This window comes from Callorhinus ursinus, unplaced genomic scaffold (assembly GCF_003265705.2).
Source record: "Callorhinus ursinus isolate GAN/ISIS: 27379988/994484 unplaced genomic scaffold, GSC_fseal_2.0 scaffold45, whole genome shotgun sequence".
NCBI classification, from domain to species: domain Eukaryota; kingdom Metazoa; phylum Chordata; class Mammalia; order Carnivora; family Otariidae; genus Callorhinus; species Callorhinus ursinus.
The window spans coordinates 5011039-5035915 of NW_027397107.1; the positions used below are offsets into that span (position 1 = coordinate 5011039).

Consider the following 24877-nt stretch of genomic DNA (forward strand, 5'->3'; position numbering starts at 1 on the left):
CTCCCCCTCTCCCACTCCCCCTGCTTGTGTTCCCTCTCTCGCTGCATCTCTGTCAAATAAATAAATCTTTAAAAAAAATTTTTTTTCTAACCCTAACAAATTTATCCCGTCTCATTTAGTATGCCAGCTTTACCATAGTGATGGAAGTATCTTTCTTCCTAAGACTCTCTCTTTTTTTTTTTAAGATTTTATTTATTTGAGGAAGTGAGCCTGATGTGGGACTTGATCCCAAGATCCTGGGATCATGACCTGAGTTGAAGGCAGATGCTTTTTTTTTTTTTAATACTATTTCATTTTTTTTAAAAAAAGATTTTATTTATTCATTTTGACAGAGAGAGACAGCAAGAGAGGGAACACAAGCAGGGGGAGTGGGAGAGGGAGAAGCAGACTACCCTGCTGAGCAGGGAGCCCGATGCGGGGCTCGATCCCAGGACCCTGGGACCATGACCTGAGCCGAAGGCAGACGCTTGACGACTGAGCCACCCAGGCGCCCCAAGACTCTACTATGTGTGGTTTGGATCCTGTGCCTTCTTGTCTTCTAGGGTCCTTACTCCAGTATTGTTTTCTTAACTATAACTAACATTTTTTCCTGCTAAATCTTTTCTCTGTAGTACATAAACATCCTCATTCATTCAAGATCTACTCCCTTAATACTAGGCCCTACTCTGATTATTGTCCCTTTTTTTTCCTTCAGGAAAAACTTGTCTGTATTCTCCGTGTCCACTTTATCTTAACTCCTGTGGGTGTGACTTGTGCGCCCTCCTTTCCCCCACTGAAATTTCTCTTGCTCGAGTCAACTGATGACCTAATTGTTATGTCTGTTGGAAAATTTTCAGTACTTTTTTTTATGACACACACACACACACACACACACACACAGCGGATGGGGAGTGAGAGAAAGCATCGTAAGCTGGCCCCAATGAGAAGGCCAAGGCGGTCTCCCGACCCTGAGGTCATGGACCTGATCTGAAATTAAGAGTCAGATGCTTAACCGACTGAGCCATCCAGGGGCCCGCAATATGTATCTTTCTTAATCTCGGTGGCATATGACCCTCTATAGTCTGTTCACTCATGAAATTTTCTTCCTTTTAACTGGGTAGTTTTTATACTTTTTAAAAAAATTTTTAATTATTTGTCAGAGAGAGAAAGAGCACAAGCAGGGGGAGCGGCAGGCAGAGGGAGAAGCAGACTCCTCGTGGAGCAGGGAGCCCGATGCGGGCCTCAATCCCAGGACCCTGGGATCATGACCTGAGCTGAAGGCAGATGCTTCATCAACTGAGCCACCCAGGCATCCCAGCTTTTCATACTTTTTGAATTTTGACCTTTGTATATATATTGCCTATCTTAAGAAAGTAAATTCAGGTAGCACCTCCTTGAGGGAGCACCTACCCTTACTCCAGGTCTGAGTTAGATGCTTGTCTCTTGTGTTTCCACCCCTCCTCACCACCGTATCTTTTTTTTATAGCTTTTCACAATATATTATAAATTCCTTGTACTTTTCTCTTCCCTAATACACTGTGAGCCTCAGAGGGCAAGGAGTATGTCCTTAATGAGTATGACAGTTAACTCCTCCGCCTGATCTATTCTCACTAAATACTAGGTCTGAAAATTAAATTTTTGACCTATGACTTGCTCTGTAGGCTCTCCTTGTTCCCCTGGGGCTCTGGCAGCTGCAGCAGTAGGCTGTGATGAGTTCAATTTGCTTTGGCAAAGAAATGTGTACCTGTCTTCTGCCTTGTAGAGGACTCTCACCTGTTTCTTTTCTCACATGCTGCTCACGGCCAGCAGTAACTGGGCTGCAGCTGCTGAGATTTAGTATCATCTAAGTTTAACTCAGTTTGAGGATTTTTTTTTTTCCATTTAAGGTTAAAAGGTCTTTCATGCTTTATGGTAGATGGTAAAGTAGAGAAGGAGGGCTTGATGGATCGAACGTCGTAATGTTTCCCTAGGCTCTGCATCCGAAGACTCTGGGAGTGAGCAGTTAATCCTTTTAGCCCAGGGACTTTAAAAAAAAAAAAAAAACTTCATTGAAGTAATAATTTACATGCCATAAAGTTCTCCTATTTTTTAATGTACAACTTAATAATTTTTAGTAAATTTACCAAAATAGTACAGTTGTCACCATAGTGTAGTTTCCATCACCCCAGTAAGAATAGGGACTCTTGAAATATGATAACCATTAGACATTTAATTTCGAACGGGGACTCTTGAAATATGATAACCATTAGACATTTAATTTCGACATATAGACTTGACAGAACTTTCCCAGTTCAGCAAAGAGTAAAGTTATTTGCTCAGAGATGGGTCTGTGTTAGGTATCAAGAAACACAGAGGTAAAATAAGTTACTTAAGAAGAAGAACAAAGTTTCCCTTCTGTTTCTCACTCATTCTTACAGCTGTTCAGATTGGCTTAATTTATACTCAGGTTTCTTTTAAAGTAGGTACTGTCAAGGTTTCTCATGTGCTTGCATGCCTTGGAAAACAAGCCTTTATCATTTCTTGCCTGGATTACTGCTGTTACTTCCCTAGATCTTCCTCGCCCCTTACCAATTCCTCCTCATTCATACTGCTTGGAGTGATCTCTCAAGTTATATCCGATCATTTCATCCTCCTCCCCCCGCTTTTTTTAGGTAGGCTCCATCCCCAGTGTGGAGCCCAGTACAGGGCTTGAACTCACAATCTTGAGCTCAAGACCTGAGCTGAGCTCAGGAGTCGGACGCTCAACTGACTGAGCCACCCAGGTGCCCCTGATCATTTCATTCCTGTTTGAAATCCTTCAGAGGGTCTGCGCATTCTCTTCCCTTGGCCTGACATGTTTGCCCCCCTGAACACCTCCCCACCCTCCTCACCCCACACATAGTCCTTCAAGACCTAAATGCCATTTTCTCTGAGAAACTAGCCCTAATTCCCTTCCTTCTTCAGGTGGTGAGGAGTTCTTAATTGAATGCTCTGCATTCGTTTCTCTCTCTCTCATTTTTTTTAACCAACTGGATTGAAATTACTAGGCTGTTTCCAGTGCCTGGATGGTGCTTAGATGTGTTAGTGTCTTAGTAGAATCCTAATTGCCAGGAAAGACTGCCCAGCTTGGGAGGTTTTCGGCAGCGAGTAACCCTGGCATGTGGGGGCATTTGCTGTGCAAGCTGGGTGTGGTAACCGGAGGAGCAGCTCCTGGAGGAACCGAATCTCGATGGTTTGGAGTAGTCAGTTCCGGCATTGGTATGTTCCCCTCTGTATTGCACTGAGCTGGGAAACCACTGAAGTCACGTGCTCGGCAGAACTCGTTCAACTCGTTTCCTCCTCACAGACCCCTAATTCACATTCCCACCCTGTTTCTTTTCTCCCAATGCGTGCTCGAGGTCTGGGCTTGTTTCAGGGCTTACCGCACTAAGAGTTCTCTGAATACTGATTTCTTTGTCTTGCTGCCTGGTGGAATGGGTAGGGCCAAGCATATAGTCCCTTTGACAAAAGCTATTGGTAAGACAAGGTAGGCAGGTATTAGACAGGTTCCTGGTTGTCAGGCTCTAGAAGGAGGTTTATTCCTGGGATCTCGCTCTTTGATGCACGTACTCCTGTGTATGGAACACGGGTACACAGTGCCCATTATTTAGGGCTTGTTGGTGTATGTTTGCATACGGTATCTCAGCTGATCCTCCTAACAGTCTTACCGTGTTTTTACGGACAGGAAACTGAAGCTCAGAGAGGTTAGATACGTTGTCATTCTTATTTCCTTTCCTCATTACTCAGGGAAGAGGTGGGCCTGTTCCTCTGCATAGCTAGTGCCCCCTGTGTTCTTTAGAATGTTGCCTTCTTCCTTGGCGCTTTATTTCTTGTCTCTTCAGTCCCCTCAGCACTTGTTGCTTTCTTGCAGCCTGCAATTAAGTGCCTCTTCCTGAGTCATAAAAAGAGAGAGGTGCCTTCCCAGGACATGCCACCACCTCAGACCAAACCCTTTCTCCATTCCTCCAATTTCTCTTCCCTTCCTGAACTTCCTCCAAAGGAAGTCTACTTTGGCTGTTTCTAGTTCCCCACTTCTACTTGCTTGTCTAGTTGTATCTCCCTCCCCCTGCTCACCACTCCACTAAGATTCCCCCTTGGGGGGGGTCACAGATGGCCTTCTTCCATGTTTGCTGCGCCCTTTTTCCTTTGCCATCCACCTCTGCAGCAGCGAAGTTGGCGACCTCTCCCAGCTTCCTGAAAAGTTTTCCTTCCTTGCTTACCATCATGTGATTCTCTCATGGCTCTCATTTTACCATAGTCGTCACTAGTCTTAGTAATACACAGCACTTAAGTGTTGGTGTTCTCTGAGGCACAGTCTTGGACCATTTTTTTAAAGTTATTTATTTATTTATATAAGTCACCTCTGCACCCAGTGTGGGGCTCGCACTTATGACCCCGAGATCAAGAGTCACATGCCCCTCCGACTGAGCCGGCCAGGCGCTCCTTGGCCATATTTTATTTTGTTCTACCGTCTGTTTCTCTGGTGAGCTCACCCACCCCCATGGTGCCACTTTTCACACCTGGGTCTCCAGCCGGGTCTGTCTCCTGAGTTTTCCAGACTTGTGTTTCCACTGCCTACAGGGTGTCACCACCTGATGTCCCGTTCATGTTTCCAGCTGAACGCAGTTCCAGCATGAATTTGTCATTCTGGCCTGCTTCTGCTGGTGGCCCCCGCCTCGTTGACTGGCATCCTCTTTCATTTAGTCATCCGGGCCACAAGTCACCACATCATCTTTTAAAATAAAGCAACATTTTGCCTTTTATAGAAGTTTCTGAAAGTTTACTAAACATGGTACATGTTGCCAGATTTTCTTCTGGAACAGTGTGAGGATGTGGGGTTTCCCCACACATTGGACAATAGTAAGTTGGTCTTGTTCCTTTTTATCTTTGCCAGTCTGGTAGCCAAATAATGGTGTTATTGTTACTTTAATTTGCATTTCTTTGATTAGTAGTGAGATTAAGAGTTTTTCCTATAATTATGGCCATTTACTTCTTTTGTGAGTTGCCTGTTTATGTTTCTAGATTTTTCTAGGGAAATACTTGTCATTTTATTTATTTCAAGCATTTAAAATGTATATATACATATAAAGATTAGGAGACTATTAATTTCTTGTTATGTGTTGCAAATTTTCCCTCTAGTTTATCTTTTCTTTAAAGTATTTTAATTGTCCTATGGAAGTATAAGTGCTTTTTATGTAGCCAATTTATTTCCTTTTTTTTGTAGAGCCCAGCACAGGGCCACAGGGCTTAAACTCAGGACCCTGAGCTGAGATCCACAGTCCGTCCCTTAACTGACTTAGCCACCCAGGCTCCCCTCCCTCTTTCTTTATATCTGCTGCCATAATTTTGTTTGAAGAGGCTTTTCCCATTTCAGGATTGTACAACCATTCATCTGTATTTTTTCCTCCTTTTATCTTACTCTTTTAAAAGCGTCTGCCTTCGGCTCAGGTCATGATCCCAGGGTCCTTGGGATCGAGCCCCGCGTCGGGCTTCCTGCTCGGTGGGAGGCCTGATTCTCCGTCTCCCACTCCCCCTGCTTGTGCTCCCTCTCTTGCTGTGTCTCTGTCAAATAAATAAAATCTTAAAAAAAAATCTCTAATCCATTTTTTAAATTAAAAAATATTTTTAAAGATTTTATTTATTTATTTGAGATAGAGCGAGAGTGAGAGAGAGAGAGAGAGCACAAGCGGGGAGTGGCAGCCAGAGGCAGAGGGAGAAGCAGGCTGCCCGCAGAGCAGGGAGCCCAATGGGGGCTCAATCCCAGGACCCCTGCATCATGCCCTGAGCTGAAGGCAGACGCTCAACCAGCTGAGCCACCCAGGAGCCCCCTAAGTTTTTTAAAGTAAACTCTTCCCCCAATGTGGGGCTTGAACACATGACTCTTGAGATCAAGAGTTGCGTGCTCCACTGATCAAACCAGCCAGGCTCCCCTCTAATCCATTTGGTGTTCAATGTCAGTAGCAAGATGTGAAGTCAGGAGCTAACTTTGCCTCCCTGCCCCCCCCCCCTTTCCCAGTTGTCTGGAAAGCCTTGTCTGCTGCCCCTTGTAGCCCTTACTGCCAGCTCTCTAACCAATTGTCAAGTAGGGTCAGTTTTTCCCTTGTAATTACTCATCAGTTTTCTTTCTCTTCCTTCCATTGCCCTAGTCAAAGACCTTACAGGATTCCTCTGACCAACCCACTCTTCTGTTCAAAAACTTCGGTGGTTCCCACTGCCTGAGAAGTAAAATTCTAATGCTCCAGATACATCTCTACCTACTCTCTACTGCAGTGACTCATGATCATCCCCCAAATACACCATTTGTTGTCATACCTTTTTTTTTTTTAATTCTTTTTTTAAAAAAGTAATTTCTACACCCAGCAGGGGCCTTGAACTTTCAACCCTGACATCAAGAGTCATATTCTCTACTAACTGAACCAGCCAGGTGCTCCTGTTTTTGTGCCTTTTTGCCCTTCATTTATGCTTTATCTCAAATCTCTCCTTTTCCCATTTTTTCACCTCTTCAAATAACAGTTTATCTTAAAAAGCCTAGTTCAAATATCATCCCCTGTTGTAGCTAGTTGTTTAAACATCTCTGTTCCTAGGGGGTGATCTCCTTGAAGGTGGGAACAGGCATTTAGCACATTTCATGCTGCTGATAACTGTTGCATGGTGTAGTCCATTAGAAATGTGTCCTGGGGCATCTGGGTGGCTCAGTTGGTTTAAGTGGCAGACTCTTGATCTGGGCTCAGGTCATGATCTCAGGGTCCTAGGATCCAGCTCTGCATTGGGCTCTGAGCTCACCCAGGAGTCTGCTTGATTGTCTCTCTCCCTCTCTGTCTGCCCCCACCACGCTTTCTCTCTCTCTAAAATAAATAAATCTTAGGGGCACCTGGGTGGCTCAGTCAGTTAAGCATCTGCATTTGGCTCAGGTCATGATTCCAGGGTCCTGGAATCAAGCCCCAAGTCAGGCACTCTGCTCAGTGGAGAGCCTGCTTCTCCCTTTCCCTCTCCCTCTCCCTCTGCCTGCCACTCCCCCTGCTTGTGCTCTCTCTGTCAAGTAAATAAATAAAATCTTAAATAAAAAATAAAATAAACAGATCTTAAAAAAAGAGAGAGAAATGTGTCCTGAATGGATGTGTAGCTGTCAGAGTAGATAGGTGTTTTTTTGAAAGTTGATTTAAGGGGTGCCTGGGTGGCTCAGTCGTTGGGCGTCTGCCTTCGGCTCAGGTCGTGATCCCAGGACGAGCCCCACATCGGGATCCCTGCTCTGCGGGAAGCCTGCGCTTCTCCCTCTCCCACTGCCCCGCTTGTGTTTCCTCTCTCCCTGTGTCTCTGTCAAATACAAAAATAAAATCTTTAAAAAAAAAAAAAAAGTTGATTTAAGGGGCGCGTGGGTGGCTCAGTTAATTGTCTGCCTTCCACTCAGGTCATGATCCTGGGGTCCTGGAAGTAAACCCCAGGTCTCCTGGAATTAAGCTCCGGGTCAGGCTCCCTGCTCAGTGGGGAGCCTGCTTCTCCCTCTCCTCCCCACTTATGCTCTCTCGCTATCTCTCTCTAAATAAAATCTTTAAAATTAAAAAGAGTTGATTTAAAATGTATAAAACAAAGCTCCATAGAAATAGGCTAAATGTGAGAGGTAGATAAGAATTATTTATAAGAATTGTGATGTATTTATATTAAAAACAGACTTTTATATAAGCGCTCATTTTCCACACTAATTGTGTCAGTGTCACCAGTGTTCAATGTGCTTCTCTCTTGGTGCTTGATACAGGAAAGTCTGCCGGTGAGGTTGTGTACTGTGGTGCAGGGTGCTTCGGGAAGTACAGCTTCAGAACTTGAGGTTTTGTTAGTGTTCAGAGGTGGTAGCTATTGTTACTAAAGGAGACAGTAGATTGTAACAGTTTGGGTTTTAGAATCACACCAACTTGGGTTCAGGTGTGAGCTCAGCCACTTACCCGCTGGGTAATCTTGGATGGGTCACTTTTGGGAGCCCATGGTTTCCTTATCCCTAAAATAAAAACAATAATACCACTTAATGAGGTTTTTGCAAGGATCAAGTGGGATAGTGCATTCAAAGTATTTAGCTTTATATCAGCCATGTGGTGTTAGATTCTTTTTTCATGTTATTTATATTGAAAATGAGCTATTTATTTTTATTTTATTTTTTTAAGAGGGAGAGATAGATGGGGGAGGGAGAGAGAGAGAATCTTAAGCTGGGCCTGGAGCCCAGCACGGGGCTTGCTCCCCCAACTCTAAAATCATGACCTGAGTCGAAATCAAGAGTTGGACACTTAACTGAGCCACCCAGGAGCCCTGAAAACAAACTATTTAGATACTGCTGTTTTCATGTTTAGTAGTTGTGTTTTAAGATCTGAAGCCACTTTTTAAATTTTTTAGATAATTTTCATGTGACTTAGATTTGCTAAAGCAGTTCTAACGTGTTAACTTGAGGAGGAGAAAAATGTTGGAAGTTTATTTCCCTTGTTGTGAGAGGAGGGACTAAGAACGCTACTCTCCATTTTCTTCAAAACTCTGTGAGAGATAGAAGACATGTAAGAGTTTTTGTTACTGAGTTTTATTTGTGGCCACAGCTGAGAGTCCTGATCACAGGTAGTGTGTGCTGACGTTACCATGTGGTGTGATAGTCTTAGAACTTTAAACAATTTTTTTTTTATTTTAAGATTTTTTTAATTTATCTGACAGAGAGAAAGACAGCCAGAGAGGGAACACAAGCAGGGGGAGTGGGAGAGGGAGAAGCAGGCTTCCCGCCAAGCAGGGAGCCCGACGCGGGGCTCGATCCCAGGACCCTGGGATCATGACCCGAGCCAAAGGCAGACGCTTAACGACTGAGCCACCCAGGCTCTCCTCCTAGAACTTTTTTAAAAAAGTGACTTACCTGTTAAAACATTTGTACTTGTAGAAATATTTGTACTGGGAGAAAAATTAAAAAAACCCACAATGTTGCCAAAGTGATTTTCTGAAACAGATCTCAGCAGGTTATTCCCTTCTTAAAATCCTTCTGTGTCTCCCACAACTAGGATGGTTATTTCTTTTGCCTGGAGGCCTTCCCTGCCTTGGCCAGTTGGTAAACTCCTCTTCATTCTTTTCAAGCCTGTTAATATTTGTGGACGATGTGGAGCCAGAAGAGAGTTAATATTTTGGGTAGCAGAATTAGGGTTCCCAAAGATGCTGACCTTAGAGACAGGGGGCTGAACTGAACATGAGGAAATACGGAGATGAGTGCAAGTAGTGGTTTTAATATGGAATTGCAGAGATAGGATTCAGCAGCAACGAATTTGCAAAAAAACTGTTGATTGGAAAAATGTAATAAAAATGATTTACTCTGAGGCTTCGTGGTTATGGAGTACTTCAGAATGAAGAAGGTGATAGTCTTGTTCCATTTCAGGCTCGTTGACCTTACCTGGATGGAACATGGTGTTCCGTTGGAGAAAGTTCACAGATGAGTGAGGGTGATGTGTGGGGGGCCCAGGAGTCCTGCCTAACATCTGAGTGCTCGCTCTGTTCCAGGCACTGTTCTTAACGCTTTATTTGAATTATCTCTTGGAACCCTCACACCCATCCTTCCGGGTCAGTGCTAATATTACTCCCTTCTTATGAAGAGTACTTGAAGGAAATATAATCATTTCAGTTACAGAGGTGTCAGCATCTGAGGGGAGAGGAGGAAAAGCACAGATTTTTTTTCATACTGAGCCACCCCACACTGCAAGCTCCATGCTTTATATGCAATCTTTTTTTTTTAAAAGATCTTATTTTAAAGATTTTATTTGTCAGAGAGAGAGAGAGAGAAAGAAAGCACAAACAGGGGGAGCAGCAGACAGAGGGAGAAGCAGGCTTCCCGCCGAGCAAAGAACCAATGCAGGACTCGATCCCAGGACCCTGGGATCATGACCTGGGCTGAAGGCAGACACTTAACCGACTGAGTCACCCAGGTGTCCCAAGATTTTAATTTTAAGTAATCTTTACACCCAGCATGGGGCTCAAACTCACAACCCCAAAATCAAATGTCACATGCTCTACCAACTGGGCCAGCCAGGTGCCACCCCACCCCCTTTTTAAATTTTATTGATTTATTTGAGAGAGAGTGAGAGCGTGGAGTAGGAGAGAGGGACAAGCAGACTCTGCTGCAAGCATGGAACTGACATGGGGCTTAATTCCATGACCCTGAGATCACGACCTGAGCCGAAATCAAGAGTCGGCCGCTCCACAGACTGAGCTGACCAATCTTATTTCACCTTCAGCAACAGACCTACCTGGAAAGCATTGTTACTCGCTTTTAACAAATGAAGAAACTGGTTAAGTGACTGTCTTGATAAGGGACAGGTTATAAATCCAGGTCTCTTTTTTAATTTTATTTTTTAAAAGATTTATTTATTTATATTAAGAGAGAGAAAGTGAGCGAGGAGGGGAAGGGGCAGAGAGGAGACAAGCAGACTCTCCGCTGAGCGGGGAGCCCAGCGTGGGGCTTAATCCCCAGACCCTGAGATCACGACTGAGTAAAAACCAAGGGTTGGATGCCCAACCAACTGAGCCACCCAGGCGCCCCTAAATCCAGGTCTCTTAAAGTCCCTGGCCAGCGCAGGCCATGTGTGTATACACACACACACACAATTTTTTTTAATTTAAATTCAATATAGTGCATCATTAGTTTCAGACATGGAGTTCAGTTATTCATCAGTTGCATATAACACCCAGTGCTCATCACAGCCACATTATATTTTTCATTCCATATGTTGTCTTGCTCCACAAGGCAGCTTAGGGTGCCAAAGGGGAACTGGTGCTGGCTTAATAAAAACTTCTGGCTGCTAGAATCCAGAAATGAAATGAGTTAACTTGAATGTTTGGTTCCACGTCAGCAGCAGTGCTCAGGCTCAGCCTATGGCATGATTTGGCTGAGAGGATTTGAAAACATTCAGTCACGAAAGTGGGGGAGTGGGTGGGAGTTGGAGGGAGTGGAGGAGTTAGGGTAGAGGAGATCTTTAGTGAGCTTTCCACCCGAGGGATTCTGTGATTAGAGTGCTGAACATATAAGACTTGGCAGAAAGTTGTGTTGGCCATTGATTTTTCTTTCATACGTAGGTTTATTTACTTTTTTTTTTTAAGATTTTATTTATTTATTTGAGAGACAGAGAATGAGTGAATGAGAGAGAGCACGAGCTGGGGGAGGGGCGGAGGGAGAAGCAGACTCCCTGCTGAGCAGGAAGCCCGACCACTTGGGGCTCCATCCCAGGACCCTGGGATCATGACCTGAGTCTAAGTCAGATGCTTAACCAACTGAGCCAGCCAGGCGCCCTAGGTTTATTTACTTTTTAATTTTAGCTTTATTGTGGTATAATTAACATATAAAATTGTAGGGTATTTAAAGTGTACAAAAAAAATAAAGTGTACATTGTGGTAATTTGTTATATGTATACGTTATGAAAGGTTTAGGTTTTGTTTTGTTTTTTGAGAACATTCAAGTTCTTACTCTCTTGGCAAATTTCAGTTACACAAACATGGTGATCAACAACAGTCACCATGTTTTACATTAGAGCCTCAGACCTTACCCTCTTTTTTTTTTTTTTTTTTTAAGATTTTATTTATTTATTTGATAGATAGAGCCAGGGAGCACAAGCAGGGGGAGCATCAGAGGCAGAGGGAGAAGTGGGCTCCCCACTGAGCAGGGAGCCTGATGTGGGACTCAATCCCAGGACCCTGGGATCATGACCTGAGCCGAAGGCAGACGCTTAACCATCTGAGTCACCCATTGCCCCAGACCTTATCCTCTTACGGCTGAAAATGTGTACCCTTTTGCCAACCTCTCCCTATTTCCTTTACCCCTTACCCCGTGGCAACTACTTTTCGACTGTGTTTCTATGAGATTTTTTTTTTTTAGATTTTATGTATAAGCAGTTATATATTATATATAAGCATTATACCCAATATAATGCCCACGGGTTCATCTCTGTTGTCACAGATGGCAAGATTTCCTTCTTTCTCATGGCTGAATGCTAGGCCAGTGTGTGCGCGTCACATCTTCTGTATCCATTCATCTGTGGTTGGGCACTTCTCTTGTTTCCTTGTCTTGACGACTGTGAATAATGCTGCAGTGAACATGGGAGTGCAGATACCTCTTTGACAGCCTGCTTTCATTTCCTCTGACTGTACACCCAGAATTGGGATTGTTGGATCATATGCAGTCCTATTTTTAATTTTTTAAGGAGCCTCCACATTTCTCCTTCCTGGCTACGCCAGTTTACACTCCCACCAGTAGTGCACACTAGTTCTCTTTTCCCCACATCTTTCCCTTCAAGTGTAATCCATTTTGAGTTGATTTTTGTGAATGGTGTAAGGTAGGGATCTGTGCATAGATTTATTTAAAAATGTATTTATAAAGCAAGGGACACCTGGCTGGCTCACTTGGTGGAGAGCATGTGACTTGATCTCGGGGTTGTAAGTTTCAGCCCCACATTGGTTATAAAGAATACTTAGAAATAAAATCTTAAAAAAATACATATTTATAAAGCTAAATTAAATGCTTATGTTTTATAAGGAAGTTTTGTGTCTGAGTTGAAAATCAGTGTGGACTTAAAGTTAAACTAAAATACTTAAAACCCTATTTAGTGGACAGAATGTGGAGAGATACTAGACTTTTTCCTGTATGGGATATCTGACACTTGGCCTTGTTTATTCCACCCTGTGGGGCTCAGCCCTGTTAGGTTTTTGGAGTGACGTGGTAAGAGCAACAGTGGTCTAGTGAAGAGGATTCTTAACTGGGAATCAGGGTCCTGTTATTCTGCCTTTGCCACTCGCTAGTAGTTGACCTAGGATAGATAGACCTTATACTTGTAAAATGAGGGAGTTGTACAAGTAGGTATAGCCTTTGGGTAAACTTTTGAACAAAAAAAGTTTCTTTAATGTTTATAATTTTTTTATTTTGGAGTTAGACTTCTAAGGTCCTTTCCTTAGGAATTAATTCTAAACACAGCAGAACATTGTGCACAAAGATGTTCCTTGCGGTGTTACTTAATAGTTGAAACTATTTGGAAGTGACATGAGTCCAACATAGGTGACCAGTTAAGCACTTGGTAGAATTTTTGTGTAACTTAGTCTTCAGAAATTATATAATAACATGGAAAATATTCATAAAATATTGAGAAGTGTCTAATAATTTTCTCTAATGAATACATATTATTATTATTATTAAAAAAAACAAAACAAAACACCAAAGGGATTTGCCCTAGAAGTGCTTTAAGTTCCTGGCTATCATCTTGTGATTCTGTGGTTTAGTGTCAGAGGGGGAATCTCAGATGGGCTGTAGCGGACAGAAAGGAGGGTTTGTTGTATCTTCTTGGGATTATAGTAGAATCTAGACTTCTGCTAATATTAAAAATTAGAGTAACATAGCACCCTACTTAGTACTCTTAATTTTTCAAAGCAATTTGGTCCTGATTTAACTTATTTTGTTTTATTTTTTTTAACTTATTCTTAAAAATGAACCAGGTGATACTCTGTTGTGAGACAGAGGTCACCACCCCGTGTGTGGTAATTTGGAGGGCAGTTTTGGGGCTTGGGGCAGCTGAAAGACACTTCTGTATTTTGCCTATTTATTCTAGCTCCCCCTTACCCCTTTTCATCAGATCACAATTGGCTCTTCTTCTGGCCTGACATTTCTGTGATGGCAAGGTACTCTATTCCACTATACAAACCTTCTAAGTCTAGCTGTTAATCAGGACTGTTTTACAGCAGTTTGCCTAGAGAAGGCGTGGATAAAGGCTTGTGGGAGATGTCACCCCACGGTCCCTCCTTTTACTTTGATTTTGATGTAATGATCTCAGAGGAGAACCGAAATGCCTTTGGTAACTAGCTCTGATTCAAGGCAAAAGCGTGCACTGTGCTGTTTATCCACAGTCTTCCCTATATGTTTACCTTATTTTGAGGAGAAAATAAGTAATTTTTTCCCTCATTACATGGTAAAGGGCTGTTTTTGGCTTAGACTGCAGTTGTTCTAGGTTTGTTTCTGTTAATGAGAACACAAGTTAGACTGTCCCCTGAGAGCTGGGGTTTCCAGGAGCTGTTTGCCATATCCTTTTTAGCAATAAAATATTGGAGGGCTGATTATAGAAGATATATCCTTGGACTACAACTGTTTTCCATACCAACGACCTACATTCCTTTCCACATTGCCCTTCTGGTCTTTGGGCTCTTGCAGAGGTTTGGATTTTATAGCTCTTACCATTTGGTTTCTAATTTAACTACTATGGCAACTCTTCTGGAAAACTCATTTGTTGTCCCCCCCGCGCCCCCCGTGATCATTTAAGTTCTATGACCTGAAAGAAAAGCCAGAGGTAAAAACTTACTGTCATCGGGTATAGGGAACAATCAGAAAATTCTCTGGCCCATGCATACACCCAGCCAGTATTTATTTAAATACATACTATGACTATTTATACAACTTGAGAAACACAGGGAAATTGTTCCTTTTCCTTATACTGTGTTGTAAAAATTCTGAGCAGTAATCTCAGTTTGGAAAGTTAGAATTAATACAAGAAAATCTATTCTGAATTATAAAAGTAACAATTTCTAGAAATATCATAAATCTAAGGTCTGCTGTATATCCTTCAAGCAATTTATAAATACAAGAATTACATAAAAATGCATACGGGGCGCCTGGGTGGCTCATTAAGTTAAGCATCTGCTTTCAGCTCAGGTCATGATCCCAGGGTCCTGGGTTCGAGCCCCGCATCAGGCTCTCTGCTCAGCAGGGAGTCTGCCCCCCACCCCCCGCTCTTGCTTTCTCTCAAATTAAAAAAAATCGCCTTAAATGATTTTTAGTTACCTAAATTTCTGTTGGTAGAAAATATACGCAGATGTGTGTTGTTTTATCTTGGGCCTCTGTTCTGGGGGAAAATACAGTTTTCTTTTCCCCTTTACAACCTCCTCCCCCACCTCTGAAAAACACCCATTCATTCTTACTGCTTCCATTGGCATTTCCTTCCCTGTTTTAGCTGAGATAATTGACTATTTGTGTAATCCCCAAACAGCCTTAAAATCTGAACCTAGAAATTCTTTGTGGATTCTGAAACTGGAAGAGAACATACATTTACATTTTTGAACAGTTTGAAGTGCTGGCTTCAGCTACACATGGCTTTTCTTAGGGTTTCTCTGCAGGAGTAACTTAGGGTTAGGGCCCGGGGTTTCTGGGCAGGTGGGGGTGGGGAGCCAGCTGGTTCTGCCGCCGCAGGGGAGGAAAGCAGGGTAGAGAAGAAGGTGGCCTTGACGCTCAGGAGTTTTCCTAAGTTCCCCACTTCTGAGATCTGACTGGGTCAGGACAAGGGTGTGTGTGAAATTGGGTCTTAAGAGTGTCGCTTACGTGGAACTTAAACTCCTGCAAGGAGAATAGAAACGAGGCTCAAAATCTCTTAAGGAGGGGATCTGACCTTCCCTCTCTTCTCCTGTCCTCTCTGCTTTTGTGCAGGTGGATGGAAGCATGCCTTGGTGAAGACCTGCCTCCCACCACAGAGCTGGAGGAGGGGCTGAGGAATGGGGTCTACCTCGCCAAACTGGGAAACTTCTTCTCACCTAAAGTGGTGTCCTTGAAGAAAATTTACGATCGAGAGCAGACCAGATACAAGGTGAGGCCTTCCTTGCTTGGGGCTTAAATTTCCATAAACTTAAAAGAGAAGGTTAGTGGACTTTATCCTGTACCAGAGTTATTGAGAAATATGTATGAGTGTGTTTGTTCATCAAAATAAAACACGTGGTAGAGTGGAGAAGGTAGTGCAGAGTCAAGTATAGTAGTAAAAGGTGGCTGTCTGCATTTTGGATACAATACTTATGATGGTGTATGTCTAGAAGTCTTCACGGTCCTTGATGATTTTGTTTTATTTCTTAGAAGGTAGAGGAAGTAACTAGGGGGAAATTACAACTTTAATTTTAACCAAGCACTGAGATGCGTTGGCAAATTGAAAGCAGTAGCAATGCAACTTTAGTGGGGAAAAAAGGTCCCTCTGTGATACTAAAATTCGAGGTAAATTGGGAAAGCAATCCAATTTCAGGAAATTGAGGGAAGTGAGAGGCTTTGATTCTTGTGGCCCAGGGCCCTTAAAAAGAAAAATGAAGTTGGGATGTTGACAAGGACCGGAATCTGTTGTGGGGGAGCTTTCCTGTGAGCAGCTATTTGGAAAAGGATGAGCGTAAAAGATAGTGGAAGCTTGTAAAACCAAGAGTAGATGTGAGCGTGTTGACTGTAGGAGTTGGGCCAGAACTTGGAATGAGCTAAGGATGAAGACAGAATCAAAAGAGGTTTTTAAGTTTTATGTTTATAGTCAAAGGACAACCAGGAAGATGTAGGTCCTCCACCAAAATTAACATCCCAAAGAGAAACTTTTCCTTCTTTTTTTATTTTATTTTTTTAAAGATTTTATTTATTTATTTGACAGAGAGACACAGGGAGAAAGGGAACACAAGCAGGGGGAGTGGGAGCAGGAGAAGCAGGCTTCCCGCTGAGCAGGGAGCCCAATGCAGGACTCGATCCCAGGACCTTGGGATCATGACCTGAGCCGAAGGCAGGTGCTTAACGACTGAGCCACCCAGGCGCCCCAAAACTTTCCTTTTCTGAAGAGAATTCTGGAGCTGTTCTGTGGAGCGCTGTACAATATGGGACAGAGCAGCAAGCCATTCATTCATTCATTTAAAAAGATTTATTTATTTTTAGAGAGAGAGAGCTAGCATGAGCAGGGGGAAGGGCAGAGGGAGAGAATCTTAAGCAGACTCCCAACTGAGCACGGAGCCCAGTGCAGGGCTGGATCCCATGACCCTGGGTCATGATCTGAGCCAGAACCTAGAGTCAGATGCTCAGCTGACTGAGCCACCCACGTGCCCCGAGCAACAACACATTTAAAACAGGAGTCGAGACTGTGTGGCAATAGAAACATTAGTCCTGCCCCTCTTCCCCTCCGGAGAGTAAATCTTTCTGTAAAATAACAGACCTAGGTTTAGAGGGGGATATTTGTGTGTGTAGTATGAAAACCCTGATTAATATATTTAATGGTATATGTCAGTTTGTATTTTCTACATGCCAGATACCACCCTGAGTGTTTTACATACATTTTCCCATTTCATCTTTACAACAAACATGTAGAGTAGGTGTTCGAGATGACGAAGCTCAAAGAGGTGAAGCGACTTGCTCAGTGTCACCAGTAGATGGCCAAGCCAGGGATTGAATCCAGGATAATTGAATTACAAAGACCGTGTTCTGTAGAGCACATTATACAGGAAGATTCTCCAGATGGTTCTCAAGTGAAGGGAGCTGAGATGTGGATTCGGCTTTTTAGGATTGGAATGTGAACATAATGCTATAGACCTTCAGTTTAAGGGGATCTTGCAAAGTCTTGTAAGGAACCTTTTGCAAAGAGAGTCTTTAGTATTTGCTTCAGTATTGCCAACAGTGCCTAATTGTCTCTTATTTGTTCTAGGCAACTGGCCTGCACTTTAGACATACTGATAATGTGATTCAGTGGTTGAATGCCATGGATGAGATTGGATTGCCTAAGGTAACCTACGTGATATTCAGAGTTCTTGCTTAGATTAGGCTCTATTTTGGCACATAGTTCTCATTCTGCCTGTAAAATTATTCTCAACTGAATCTTTGATGATTTTCTTTTCTTTTCTTTTCTTTTTTTTTTTTAAGTACTAAAGGATCTCTTTCTTCTGTTTGTTTTAGGGAATAGTTTTGTTCTTTCTCTTTTTCCCTGCTTCACCTCACCCTAGAGAAATTCCCTATGATGTCATTGACTTTTACTACATCAAATTGTAGACTTACATTAAAATTCACATGCCATGAAATCCACCTTTTTAAAGTATACAAGTCAGTGTTTTTATTTTATTTATTCACAAAGTTGTTACATTAAAATTTGACTTTAGGAAATATTTTAAAAGTGTCATTTTCCAGCTGCAGAATACTCCTCTATCTGTAAGAGAGCATGATGGGCTATTATTTTATGTTTCAAATTGTAGAGGCAATATGATGGCAGTTACTTCTCATATCTTGTTTTGGTGACGGCTGTAGTCTCTGTTCTTTAAAATGTCTTTCTTGGGGTACAATTGGTATGCAGAACCTGCATGAGTACAGTTAAGTGGGTTTGGAGTGAGTGTGTATCCTCCAGTGTTCTGCTTAGGAGTTTATTTTATTTAGCACCACTCTTAGTGAAATTGCCATCTCTAGCCTCCGCAGCCCAAACCCCCCCCCCCCCCCCCGCCACCCCGGCCCGGTTCTATCCTGAACCCTCAAGGCCATGCTATATTGTCAACTCCTAGAGGCGTGGGCATTTTGTTTGTTTTCCATATCCTTTGACTTAGGAATTCTACCTCTAGGAATTTATCCCGCCCCCCAAATCAGACAAGCCCGAAAATTTCAGCATTGCTTCGAATAGAAGAAATTGATAGCAACCACATGTTCCTTCAGTGGGGGCATTAACTGTGCTGCAGCCAGTCAAACACTAGTATGGCCACTAGAAAGGGTGATACTAATCTGTATTGACAAATGAAGTTGTTTGTGAGGGGTTAAGTGGGGGGAAAAACCCAAACAGGCTAAGGTTATAAGAGTTTGTGTTCTGGCTAAGATGAGAGCGCTATTTTTATGTAAAAGTGAGTATTCTTGGGAAAAGTCTGTAAGGAGATAATAGTTTTCATTTTTGTGTGATGGGATTAAGGGGCAGGTTTTTTTTTTTATTTTATAATTTCCTGTAGAGTCTGCATTTTTGTAACCAAAGAAAGATTGAAAAAAGTGAGTTGGGGAGGATCAGAAAATGGCTAGAATCACTGGGAGGTGAACATTTGGTATTTGGCATAAGTGCCGAGCTCAGTTTTGCAGTTCTTTGTTTTGAATTGAGTTAAATCCAGAGCCAAGTCTGCAGAAGACTAGCCTTTGTCCTCTTTTTTTCAGAGCAAAGTGCTGAAGCTCTCTTCCTCACACTGGTAGGTTTGAGAATTAGGCCCAGACATGTCAGGAAATGCAGTGTGTCAAGTTCTTACACCTACTTGGCCTTTCTGTGCACCTGTATCTTCTTGTACCTGTTTCTTACGTAGTAAGCCTGATGGGCAATGATGATTTAACCTCTTTTAAATGGTACTAAGAGCTTTGTTAATATGTGCTATTACTAGTAGTGTTGTTACTTCAAAATGTTTTTTTTAATGATTTAATTTTACTACTTTTCTTGTTTACTAATGGTAGTATATTATCCTGGACCACAACTGCAACAAACATAGACTTCCCCTAAAGGCTTTCAGGGACAATAGGGCTATCATGGTTATCAGCCTTGAAATGTCCACCCTACATGATTTAGGTCCAGAAGACTTGAGTACTGTGGACTAAAGATACTTAGCCTAAAAATTGTTACCCATAATATAATGTAGGATATATAATTGACCATACAAATATAGTGTTCACAGGGATGTCTTCCCTAATATTTTAATATGGTACATATAGGCTAATTATAGAAACTTAATGTGGTAAGTTTTTGGTTCTTCTCCCTTTTGTCTTTTTATTATAATTGGTCCTGTTGGCCACCTCTTCCAGGAAATATTTTGTGATTTTGACTTTGACTTTTTTTTTAAGATTTTATTTAATTTAATTTATTTTTTTAAAGATTTTATTTATTTATTTGACAGAGAGAGAGACAGAGCAGGAACACAAGCAGGGGGAGTGGGAGAGGGAGAAGCAGGCTTCCCGCTGAGCAGGGAGCCCGATGTGGGACTCGATCCCAGGACCCTGGGATCATGACCTGAGCCAAAGGCAGACGCTTAACGACTGAGCCACCCAGGCGCCCAAGATTTTATTTTTTTAAGTAATCTCTACACCCAGTGTGGGGCTCAAACTCACAACCCAAAGATCAAGAGTCACATGCTCTCCCGACTGAGCCAGCCACACACCCCTTGACTTTGATTTTTAAATCGTTTTCAATCTGCTCAACTACTCCTCCATCTTCCTCAAGTGTTCTACCTCCCATAATCCTAGTGGTGGGGGTTCCTTAAGATGCAGTTCTTATTTAACTACATTTTTGTTCTCATGGTTTCAGTTATTTTGAAGACTGCTATAAGATAAACACATTGTCTTCGCATGGCTGCTGGACTCTTCTTGGATAGTTTTCTATTAGCTAGAATTCCTCCTATCTGAAAGTAAACCTTCCTTTTCCCCCAAGTGAACCTCCCTTCCTCTATACTAAATGGTAGCCTCTCCTCACTTCCCCAGTCATCCCGTCTCAGACTCTTGAGGTTACCTTGAACTCCTAAATGTAGTTATGCCCTAAGCCTTCCTCATGTATTTGAAATGTTTCTTTTATCTATTGAAAGAGGTTATCACACTACCTCCTTAGTTTCAGTTTCTCCACAATTCAATGTACCCTGTGTCCTGTCTCCAGTCAGATCTTCCTGAGCTCTGTTTTTATCCTTGGCTCCAGAGCTAGGACTTCTCTGGGGCCTGCATGTCAAGTTCAAAACTTGTCTGACTTTCGAGGTCCTCATAATCTGATTGCATCCTACCCTACCCAACCATATTTTTCTTTTACTTTCTAAAATGTATTCTGTACTGTTTTCGGGAAGGGTGGCTCAATGCGACTGTGACCTTTACCTTTCAGGAGATGATGGCATCTCCATCTTGGAATTTGAGCATGCAGAGTTTGAAAAATTACCAAAAAAGACGATTCTGGTACATTCCATCTCTCGAGGGGGGCAGTTCGGGCTCTAACAGGCACACGGTGCTACAGCACTCTTCCTACTGCCTTTCACTGCTCATCCAGATTCTTCTGACAGCCTCAAAATTCAGTCTTTCACTTCCCCAGACCACTATCACCTTCTTTCCCCCTAAATTATAGAATGAATTGTATGGTGCCACATCACCATGAAGATAGATTTTGAAATTCAAGATTATACCCAGTCTAAACCTACTATGCTCCTATTCAACCTCATTCATTAATTCATTAAATGTAGAGCCCCTTCCATGACCTTGGCTCTGGGCTTGCCTTTGAAGATATGGCAGTGAACTGCATAAACCTGGCCCCTGCCTTCATGTAGCATGTGGTCAAACAGATAACACACAAGTAATTGATTATTTGTGGCAAGTGCTACCCAGGAGAACCACCGGTCTTCCACATTCCCGCACATGTCCTCTATTTCAGGTACTTCATCTGTGTATCTTTTCTCTTCTCCCAAGCATGTAACATAGTTCTTTAAAAGATTTTATTTTTAAGTAATCTGTATATCCAGTGTGGGGCTCAGACTCACAACCTGGAGATCGAGTTGCACACTCTGGCAACTGAGCCAGCCAGGTGTCCCTGCATATAACACATTTTAGTATTTTGTAGCTTTTTTTCAATGTTTAAATGTAGTAGTTCACACAACCCAAAGCACCTAAGTAAATGTTCATTGTTGAGTTATTTCTGAATCTAGTCATGGTAGACAGTAACTGGGCAGATTGCAGTCCTTCACAGCTTCCTACATTTGCCAATGATTTAAATTGCACGAGAGCCGGGTATCATCCACCCATGTCTGAGTACAGTAAGCAAATCACTTTCACATACCTGCTTTTCCAATTCGTGCTTTTTATTCTGTTTTATAGCATTTTATTCCTTGCATTACTTAAGATGAATTGTCTGTTGCCCCTAATGAAGTTACTTGCTGAATGCCAATAATGTTTTCTAATTGTTTTATTTGTATAATTGGTGATTGGTGAATGATCCAGTGGATGGATACCTTACTCTGCTTCTTTTATTCCTCCTTAGATTTTTTACCCAGAAACTACAGATATCTATGATAGAAAGAACATGCCAAGATGTATCTACTGTATCCATGCACTCAGGTAATCAGATTTTCTTGGTAAAATAAATAGTGTATATAGACACAGAGAACAGATTGCTAAATTGCCAGAGGTGGGGACTTAGGGGTGGGTGAAATGGGTAAAGGGGGCCAAAAATTACAGACATCCAGCTATAAAATAACTAAGTCCTGGGGGTGTAACGTACTGCATGGGGATTTTAGTTAATAATGGTGTGGTGTAGGCTTGAAAGTTGCTAAGAGAGTAGATATTAAAAGTTCCCAGCATGGGGTGCCTGGGTGGCTCAGTTGGTTCAGCATCCAATTCTTGGTTTCAGCTCAGGTCGTGATCTCAGGGTCCTGGGATCAAGCCCTGCATCAAGCTCCCCACTCGGGGGAGTCTGCTTCCTCTCTCTCTCTCTCTCTCCCTCTGTTCCTCCCCCCACCCTGCTTGAGCACTCTCTCTCTCTCTCTAAATTAAATAAATATACCTTTTAAAAAAATTTCTTAGCACAAGAAAAAAATGGATAACTCTGTGTGGTGATGGATGTTAGACGTTATTGAGGTGACCATTTTGCAATACATACATATATTAAATCATTATGTTGTACACCTGAAACTAATATGTTATATGTCAATTTTATCGCAATTAAAAAAAAGGCAGTTTAGGAATAGCCTCGAAATTGAATGCATAGCCTTTTGTCCATGGTGTAAGAAGAAAGTTTTTGCATTAGCTTCAGGATTTCCAAATAGAATAGGATACTGTTGTCTTAACAAAATGGTGAGAAGTGGCTGTGTTTATCTAGGGAGTAGGGAGAAGGGATTTATTTATCCCCATAATAGCAGATAATTTGGCTCTGAAAACAGTATAGTCTTTCATTGTTGATCTAGTATTTCTGTGAACTCTGCATTTCAGCTGGGATGTAGTTTCTTCCTTTTTAATTAAAATCTCTTAACAATTACAAAAAAGTATGTACATTTCAAAACTTTCACTGTTTACTGTTTTGTCACAAGCCAGTAGCTGAATTACAGAATACGCTCACTATGTCTTAATACTGTAGTAGTATAATTAAATTTTATCAACATCTTCAAATAATGCCTTCAACTATCAAATGGTTGATTTTTACTTTATTTCGTTTTCTAGGTCCTCACCAAGCCAGTTAGTTGTTTGTTAAGTAATGTTTATGCCAAACAAATAAGATAAAAATAAGAACTGAAACAAAGTATAATTTTTTCATAATTTCGTAGTAAATTTTGAAGATGGCTTAATTTTAGTCCCTTGGCTCTTAGAATCAGCGAAGTACTGTATTGGAAGAAAGAGGATCTGTGTGGAGGGGAGGGTGGGGTTCAGTGGATATGATAGCACCACAGCGGAGTGGTACAAATTTGCCTGATGTCCACAGGGCTAGACGAGAAGGTGGTAGAAGTGAGCAGGACATGCTGATGGGGTTTCTTTGCCGGGCTGCCCATTTTATAAGGCATCCTGTATGTATGCTTAATACATGTTAATTATATATATGAATGTATTTATCATATTGACCTGTGAAAACCCTTGTTGTCTCCAGTTTAATAGAAAATGTGCCAGACCCTTAGATCCCTGGAACCCGTGTGAAACCCACAAAAGAAAAAATGTAGCTGAGGACTAGTGTGCACAGCCACACTCGTCTGCCTTTGGTTCATTCTTGCCTGAACGCCCTTTTACCCCCTAGTTTAACCCACATTCTTCTCCAGCCGCTACTGTGGAACGCCATGTTCGTGGACGCCTTCTTTTACTTTTTCTCCCTCAGACAGAATTAGCTCCTTTCCCATCTTTGTGCTCTTCTAGTATTTGCATACCTCTTACTCCAAGTATAGGGTTTTTACATCCTACTTGGGTTATTTGTTCTTGTTGCTTGCTTTCTGTGGATTCCTTGGAGGCAAGACCGATTTCTCTGACTCTTTATCTTTGTGTCTCTAGTGCTGAGATGCCTCGCTATAGTAGGTAGTCAGTAAATGTTTGTGTCAAAATCATACATTGTAACAAATCTTCCTTCTCCTTCTCTAGCTCGGGGATATTTTCTGCCCTATAAATGAAAGAAGGAAATGGTGCTTTCTTTTATCAGATGACTCTTCATGTTTGTCTCCGCATATCCAGTCAAGTTTTAATTCAGTTCCCACCTTCTTGGTGAGGTTTTGTGATTTCCAGTGACTCCCGCCCATTCCTTTGTCTAAACTCCTGCATTTCTTTGTTTCTTAGTTCTGTTGTTTCTTTCATATGTTTACGGTCTTTCTATTACATTATTAGCCTCTTAGGGACAGCGGTCATGCCTTACATTTCTTTTCCTTCCCTCCAAGGTACATGGCATAACGTTGGACAAACAAGAGTAACATAAGAATTTTTCAAAAATATTTAGCAATGGGTGGCATCCAGGGGAATGTTCAGATTGTAGCAATTTCAAATGTATGTGTCTGAGCCAAAATCAGATTAATTCTGAGTATTGTGATTGGCTCAGTTAACAGTGAGGTCTGTCTGTGTTGATAACCTTGTGAAGGTTGTACCTACAGTGGGTATCTGATCTTGGCCAGCAAGGGGCCAAGCCGGTGGAACTCCTCTCTGAGCAATCTGCAGCCATGGCTCTCTGCAGCGTCACCTGGCTCCCAGGTCCCCAGGCCCCCAGGTCCCCAAAGTCTCTGAATTGGAGATGAAGAATTAACTGTGCCTTTCTCAGAATCGGAAAGGGAGGAAGTCTGCTATTGTTACTCATTTCTCTTCAATGTGCAGCCTGGGCTTAGAAATTATATACAGAGCAATGTGTTCTGGTTGGTGATTTATGATTTCTTTCCTCCCTGGAGTGTTTTTCCTGAAGCGTTGGCAGCCGTTGATATGTAGGCAGTTTATACCTGCTTGGGGCCTCCTCTTCAACCGTGTAGTACAACAGTGTTCCAGGCAGGCTCCTCACTTCACTGTGTGCGGTTAGGCCCCTTCTCCCTTTTGGATTTGCAGTGACAGAAAAACATTATCTCCCTGTTTTCTGCCTGCCTGCCTGTCTTTTTCTTTTCTTTTCTTTTCTTTCTTTCTTTCTTTCTTTCTTTCTTTCTTTCTTTCTTTCTT

At 42.1% G+C, this 24877-nt stretch overlaps 1 protein-coding gene across 1 annotated transcript in view; it reads left to right on the forward strand.

Annotated features, from left to right (window-relative positions):
• Positions 1–24877, forward strand: part of IQGAP1 (IQ motif containing GTPase activating protein 1) — a 104646-nt gene that overhangs the window by 19432 nt on the left and 60337 nt on the right. The window contains exons 3-5 of the mRNA XM_025893120.2: positions 15455–15611; positions 17454–17531; positions 21756–21832. Of these exons, the coding sequence (XP_025748905.1) occupies positions 15455–15611; positions 17454–17531; positions 21756–21832 (312 nt within the window). The remainder of the gene's footprint in view (positions 1–15454; positions 15612–17453; positions 17532–21755; positions 21833–24877) is intronic.